At 55.6% G+C, this 7,361-nt stretch overlaps 1 protein-coding gene across 1 annotated transcript; it reads right to left on the bottom strand.

Annotated features, from left to right (window-relative positions):
- Positions 1–1,257: 1,257 nt before the first annotated feature.
- Positions 1,258–2,926, bottom strand: MID1IP1 (MID1 interacting protein 1). The gene is made up of 2 exons (XM_040530601.1): positions 2,674–2,926; positions 1,258–2,472 (listed from the first exon to the last, which is right to left on the bottom strand). The coding sequence occupies exon 2, from the start codon at positions 2,354–2,356 to the stop codon at positions 1,859–1,861; it is 498 nt and encodes a 165-aa protein (XP_040386535.1). The 5' UTR covers positions 2,357–2,472; positions 2,674–2,926; the 3' UTR covers positions 1,258–1,858.
- Between the last annotated feature and the right edge of the window lie 4,435 nt (positions 2,927–7,361).

A 7,361-nucleotide genomic window follows, 5' to 3' on the forward strand; every position in this document is an offset into this window, starting at 1 on the left:
ACTTGTGCACCCCATCGGCCAGGCCGTGCCCTAGGACCGTGCCGGCGAGCGGATGCGTTGGGAAACCAGGGTAATCCCTCTCGTGGCTCCCTGGACTTTTTCCTGGCATCTTCCCAAGGGGGGAGGGGAAGGGAGGGCTAAAAACATTACAAAAGAGAACAATCATCACTAAGCTTAAAAAAAAAAAAATCATCCAGCCTCCTGAAGTTCTCCTTTACCTTAGAAGGGAAAGTCTTCTAAAATATGCATTTTAAACATACTTGCGGGCTGATTCTTTTAACTACTCAAACATACACCAACTAGTACGATGCCTGGAGCGCCTGTGCTTTACTACAACGCACTAACAGAGGAGCTGAAAAAAAAAAACACCACACAACATCCTAGGGAACACAACGTAAGCAAAATAAAACTCCTTAAAGCTAAGAGGAAAAGTCTTTAGAAGACAGAAACAAATTTGAGAGCAGTCAAATAGAGACTCTCAAATAGAGAATGAAATTCTCTCAAATAGAGAATGAAATCTCAGTGTAAGAAGGTGCCTACACACATAGCATGTCCTTGCCTGAAGACTTCATACCTTATGGAAGGTGTATGTATTTATTAAATGGTTATACACACATTTTAATGTAATCAAGTACACTTTTAATATTAGAACTTACTCGAGGTCGAGCCTGAACAGCAAACATGATACGAAGACCCAATTCTGAGGCACTTTACTTCAGCAAATGGAATAATAAAGAACACAGAAAATGAAATCGATACGAGTCGCATAACATAAAACCAATTAACTTCTAGTTACCGAAGAGGGCTGCGGAGGAGAGGAGGCGATGCAGGAGACGGGGGAGGCAAGCGTCCCAGACCTATTCTGAGGCAGAGAAAAGCGCTGCCCGCAGTACATTCAGATACCTCCTGAAAAAAAACAAGAGTCATTCCTAGGCTCCGCTCCAGCCCCCATGAATCGCTGCCTGCAAGCAGCCATGACTCGATCTTCTCAGATTTTGTTAAAGAGGCGCTGACCTTCACGCTCCTGCTCGTACAGAACCTCTGCACGACTTGGTTGGGAATAGCTGACCAGCATTCGGGACGCGTACGGTGTGCTCAATTCACTCATTTGCCAGTTTTAGATCTGCCGAGTTACCATCGCTACCTAATCAACCCCTTTGGAAAAAGAAAAAACAAAAACCAACCAGCAAATCTCTTACACACACAGAGATTTCTGTGTCTATTAAGGCAGTGCCAGAAATAAGAACAACAGATGAATTTCAGATGTTAAAAATATCATTTAATTAATGAAACATAAATCATACCAAAAAGTTAAGTCACTTTTAGTCAATACATTTGCATTTATTTTAGAATATACTCTACATCTGAGTAAAAAAGTTTTAAATAGGCTTCAGTACATGTACAACCGTGGCACCCTTCATCCTCCCAGTGAACTGGGGTGTTTGCGAGTCCACCGGGTCCCGTCCCGGGTAAGACGAGCAATTTTAAGCCGGTCTCGTTATTTTCATCGGCTTGTCTTCAGCCTCAGACCGGCCAGCTATGCAACCCGCTCATACACGTACAAATTCACCCTCCCTGCCCAGAGAGGCACAGCGCGCCCCACACCATACAAAAAAAAAAAAAAAAAAAAAAAGGAAAAAAAATTAATAAACTAGTATCGATTAATTTACACCTCTCTCTCTCTGTTTGTGCGTTGGTAAAAACGACTGCAGTCCCGGGAACACGCGGGGAGACCCCACCCCCGTTACGAAAGTAGTGCAAAACAAGGGGGGGGCCCTGCGGAGGGAACCCCGCTCCCGCCGCCGCCCCCGTCCCGTCCCGTCCCGTCCCCCCCGTCCCCCGCCCCGCGCTCCCACCCTCACTGCCCCCAGCTGCCGAAGCCGATCTCCTGCTTGTATCGGTTGGTGAGCACGTTGGCCTTGCGGGTGAGCTTGGAGAGCACCGTGTGCAGGCCGCTGAGGTGGTAGTGGAACTGCTGCTCCAGGTCCTCCTCCGCCTCGCCCTCCTCGGCCGGCCCGCCGCCCAGCTTGTCCTTCTTGCGGGCGGCCTCGTCGGCGGCCGGCGGCTGCTGCACCACGCCCCACTCGATGTCGTTGCGGATGGACTTGAGCAGCACGTAGTGGCTGTACATGTCCCGCCGGGAGAAGTAGGCGCCGGGGCTGCCCGTCGGCAGCGCGGCCTCCCGCTCCGGGCAGACGGCGCCCGCCGCGTCCAGCTCCTCCAGCAGCAGCGGCACGTCGCGCAGCAGGCTGGGCACCATCACCGTCTGGTCCATGTTGTTGACGGCGCCGATGAAGCGGTTCATGGCGTTGAACAGGGAGTACTTCTGGCTGTACGAGTCGCAGATCTGCATCATGACGGCGGGGCCGACCTCCTCCTCCTCTTCCTCCTCCTTCTCCTCCTCCTCCTCCTCGCTAGGCGCACCGGCTGCCCTCCGCCGTGCCTCGGCTCCTGCTTTCCCGTGGGGAAGCCCTGCGGGGAAGCGCGGGTTAGGGCTCGTGCCGCACCGACGTTTTTTCACGCTCCCACCCCGCAGCCGCCTCCATCGGCGGCCCCACCGCCTTTTTCAGGCGGCCCGCCCGCCTCCATCCTCCCCCCTCCGCCCGAGAAGCCAGGAAAAAGCCCCCAAAATAACAACAACAACAAAGGCACCCACGGATCGCTGGCACCCACCGTGTCCCGCAGCCGCTCCCCGCCGCCGTCAGCCCGCCGCCGCCCGTGTCCCCGCTCCCATCCCCGGCGCCCTATTTATAAGCGCCTATCTCCCGACGAGGTGTTCCCCAGTGCCACCCCCCCGCGCCGCCGGGCCAGATAAAGGCGGCGGGCGGCGGCCCGCGGCTCGGCGGCGGCTCCGCCTCTCGCCCCACGCCGGGGGAGGGAGGCAGGGAGGGGGGGGAGGGAGGCCGCGGCCGCGGGGACGGCGCCGCCTCAGGCGCCCGCCCGCCTCCGCCAGGGGGCCGCCGCTGACTGACGGGGCCACGCGGGCCCCGCGTGCAGCCCGCCTTCCCGCCGCCCGCCCATTGGCTGCCGGCCGCGCGGCGGGCGTGACGCGGCGGCCGCGCGCGCACGGCCCCCGCGTGCACGGCCCGGCCCCGCGCGCGCGCGGCCCCCCGCGGCGCGGAGCCGCCTGGCAGCGGCCGCCGGCCGGCATCACCCCACGGCCTCACCTCCGCGCCCAGCCAATCGGCGGCCCGGCTCCGCGGCCCCCCCAGCCAATCGGAGAGCGGGGGGGGGGGGGGCGGCCAATCAGAAAGAGCAGCCCCCCCGCCGCGTCCCTGGTAACAGGAGGCCTCCCGGGAGCGGCCGCCGCGGGTCACGTGGGGGGAGCGCGTTGCCGTGGCGACGGGGCAGCCGCGGGGAGGGGCGGGGCCGGGGGGCGGCGCGTGGGGGATCGGCTAACGGCCGGCGGGCAGCCGTTACGGGGGTGCTGCCTCAGGAGCCCCTCAGGCGCCGGGCTGGCACGGGTCGGCCGGGTGTCTTTTTTTTATTTATTATTTTTATTTTTATTTTTAACTTCCTTATGTTCCGATCAGCTTTGATGTGCAGCGTTAAATCTCTCTCATTTAATTAAAAGGCATCGTAATGTGCCTTGCGCGTCTGTGTGCTTATCGTTAAACCCGCGAATAACATTATAATGTGTATCGCTGACAGGGACCCATGGCTCTCTGACTGAGTGAGCCCAAGAAACGTGTATCTCTAACCCGAGTCATGCCGGGGCCCAAAGCTTTGTATGCAAGTAGCGCTTCCTTAACGTATTTCTTTATCTGTGTCTGTTACTGAGCCGCTTCTGGTATCGGCAAGTCAAGTCCTCCATAAATCTGTAAGTCATAATTAGAAGCACTGAGGTAGGTGGGTGCTGGAGAAGCAGCGCTGGTGGTGGCCGGCGGCAGCACCCGGCCGTTTTCCAGAAGGGCTGGCATTTGTGGCAGCACCGTGTGCAGGGCCTGCCGATGCCAAAATTTGCTCTTCAGCAGCGACCAGGCAACCGCCTTTGTCTGCGGTGGTCCCAGCGTGCGTGCTGGCGCGGGGCTGGTGCTGTTGTTTAACACTTCTCTCTCACCCTTTCCCTTTCTGAGTCCAGTCGTACCAAGCTCTGAACCAAGGAAACCCGTTACCTCTCATCCAGAAGGAACGTATGTAATTTATCATTTTAATTGATGTCTCTCCATGAGTTTCGTATAATCAGCGCTTGTAGCTTAACATGCTAATGAACAGGGTAAGTAGAAACCTAATACGTTAAAGGAATGCAGACCAATTTGTCTGAGTCCCGCTGAGATCTGAGGCATAACTTTTGCAAAGATTTACTCGCGTTTCCCCCGTCGTTCACGTGGCTGCCTCTTCCTCCTGGTTCTGCAGCTCCTCTGTGAAAGGAACGATCCTCCAACAGCAATGGACACCTCCGGGAAGGAGCACGACGGCTCAGGAGGAGGACGTTTGGAGAAGGCAGTGGCGGTCGTAAATCCCCTCTCTTCCCAGCGAGCACACGGCTCCGAGCGAGGCTGTGTCATGGCAGGGAGCAGCAGCGTTCCCCCCGCGAGGTGCAGAGCCACGGCAGGCTGCAGACAGAGCCTTGCTGCGAACAGGGTCGTGGCATGGTGGGAGGCAGCCCGGCGTGGGGCTGCCGGGAAGGCCCTCGGAGCCGCACGGCTCTGCAGCTTGCGCTCGGCGGCCTGCCAAGCCCCGGCTTCCTCAGCAGCATTCCTGGAAATCATCCCAAGTTCAGCCTCAGGCTGCTAGCCGGGGGCCTGGAGTCCCTCGCAAGCAGCGCTCAGCTACCACTAGCGGGTCAAAGCAGCCTGAAATCCCCCAGACAGGAGCTGGGGAATGCTCCCGCGGCGTGGTGCGCGCTGCTCCCGTGCTGCATCCCTCCCCCCCACCTTTTGCCAGCCTCATCTGTCCCCACTGTAAGCCCATCAGAGTAGGCAGTCAGAGTAGGCACTGTGACGTGCGGTGCCCAGGACAATGGTGATCCCTTTCAAACGGCTCCTTAGCACTGCCATAATAAGCCTGATAAATAAAACACGGCCTGCAGACGTGGATTTACTGGAGAGGGCTGAGGGGGCTGTAGCTCCCTCATTAGTATCTCCCCGTGCAGCAGGCGTGCTCCTCATTATGTGGCACGGTAGCAGTTGCCTAGTCATCCGCGATGCGGCTGCAGCCACTCCAAGGATGCGCCAGGGATCTGAGGGTTTTTTTTTCCTCCTGCATTAATAACAGGAATTTACCACAAAAAGAAAAAAAAAAAAAAAAAAAAAAAAAAAAAAAAAAAAGGAAAAACCCCATCAACTTGAATCTGAAGAGGATGAAGCAGAAAAGAGTGCGATACCGAGCCTGATTTTCTCTCTCTTGTGTAAATGCAGAGAAATCCACCTGGCCGTGCTGATATCAAACTGGAGTGAGCAGAAATGAGACCTTTGCACTGCACAAGCTCTTGTGTTGGGGAGCTTTGTTTCTCTTCAGTCTTAAATGTTGCTTGTAAACTCTTGGCTGCAGTATAAACTTCATCCTCTCCTTCGCAATTTTCTTCTTCTGTTTAAGGGAAAAGAATCAATTTGGCCAGTTTCAAGACCCTCAGAGCTGGGGACTCGGGAAACTGGGTTAATCTGAACAGGGTTCGTGGAGGTTTGATCCAGCTTTTCTTTCCGGCCATCGCTTAAATCCCTCCTACCTCCCGCATCCGAGCTGCAACTGCATCAGCGTGGTAACCCTGTGACCGAGAGGCACGAGAGCCTCCTCTGAGACCGCAATCTCACTCCAAACAGCTCTCCAGCGGGCGCTCCTGAGTGGCGATACATCACGCAATTTTCTCCTCCCGAGGCTCGCGCTGCCGCCTCCGCTGCCCTGCCTGGCCGGGGCTGCTCAGCCAGGGCCCAGGGCCGGCCTGGCGCTGCTCCGAGCGCAGCGTCCACCGCAGCCTTTCCACCCTGCGTCGTGCAGGGTTCGGTACCCGGGGACTGCCATCAGGAAGGGCATCACCTGCAGCGTCCGTGCGGTTCCTGCTGCCCACCCCGCTTCCATCTCGATGGAGAAGTCCCCAGACAGAGGGGACAAGCCCTCTGCTTGCCCGTCCCTCCCCAGACCCCGCCGTGCCTTGACTTCCACGCGCCTGCCTGTGTGCCTCGGGGGGCCCGTCCCCCCGTTCCCCCTTTGTCAGCGCAGGTGGTAACGCGGGCATTGTCTCAGCGCAGGGCTCTGCATTTAATAATCTCACCGGCTCAACTGTTTTTATCTGAATCTCCCTCCTGAACTGATAAATCTAAATTGCACATTTTCTAAACCGCTTAGCTTAGGGGTAAATCTTGCAGGTATTCTCAGATGGCGAGCTGGTGTCTTTTGCACCTGTCTAGCACCATCTACTGAAGCTTTACTATACTGTTATCCCTTCCCTTCGCCTCTGCACGCTCGCCGTTCCTGCAGGAGCTGCCTTCGCCCCGAGGAGCTGGCGGAAGAAGGTGAGCTCTGTTTTCACCGGAGAGGCTCGGGGCTGGGACGACGGTGGAACAAATCCAACACACACCCGTCCCATAGGTTACATTCCCACATTTTCGTTTACATTCCCACCTGATTTTCAACGCCTGGCCGGCTGTTGATAGATTTTACACGCGGTGCTCGGAAGGAGAAGATGGAGCAGAACAGAGGTGTGCCAGATCCGCTGAAGCTTTCCGTGCTAGCTAGTGGAGCTAGGATTTAGGATGTGGCAGGACGAGGGGTGGGAACGGGGCTTTGTCTGGGGCAAAGAGGGTCTGAACAAGAACGAATCTTCCACTTGCTGCTAGAGGATGCCGAGACTTCAGCTTGGATCCCTACCACCCATTGGGGAGCTATGGGACGGGGCTAGCAGCAGCAGGATTTTCCTGTGGAAGTCCTACCTTTCCTGTTGGATCCGGTGTTAAAAGGGAAGCTGCTCCTGAAGGATCTCTTCCTTCTCCCAGCTCTGCAGTTCAGAGCTGACGTGGAGGCGTTATGTGTCCCTGTTACATGCACTCCTATTACGATGAGGTTTTGGCTGGAGGATGCTGTATGGTTAAAGGCAACTATTACAACCAAAAATAGACCCAGAGCTCTCTGACTGCGATGGCTATTGTGGATTTGTATGATTAACATTTGGTTGCTTTACAAAAAGCACCTAAAGCTGGAAGTCAAAATCAGAACTAAATTGTGCTAAGCTTTACATATGGCATATTTTTTTCTTAATAAATCTGTCGATGTATTTCTGTAGGTGATAGATTAACATAAAAATACGGCCAGTCTGTTCCAGGGTTGTAAAACACAGAACAAGGTACACCAAACAATTTTTGTTGTTGTTGTTATTAAGCCCCAAATTAACTCTTTGAAGCTACTTGCCAGGAGAAGTAACTTGT

This window comes from Cygnus olor, chromosome 1 (assembly GCF_009769625.2).
Source record: "Cygnus olor isolate bCygOlo1 chromosome 1, bCygOlo1.pri.v2, whole genome shotgun sequence".
Lineage (NCBI taxonomy): Eukaryota > Metazoa > Chordata > Aves > Anseriformes > Anatidae > Cygnus > Cygnus olor.

Bases quoted from the DNA above. Each gene is read 5' to 3' on its own strand.
- MID1IP1 (XM_040530601.1), bottom strand. From the start codon at position 2,356: ATGATGCAGATCTGCGACTCGTACAGCCAGAAGTACTCCCTGTTCAAC.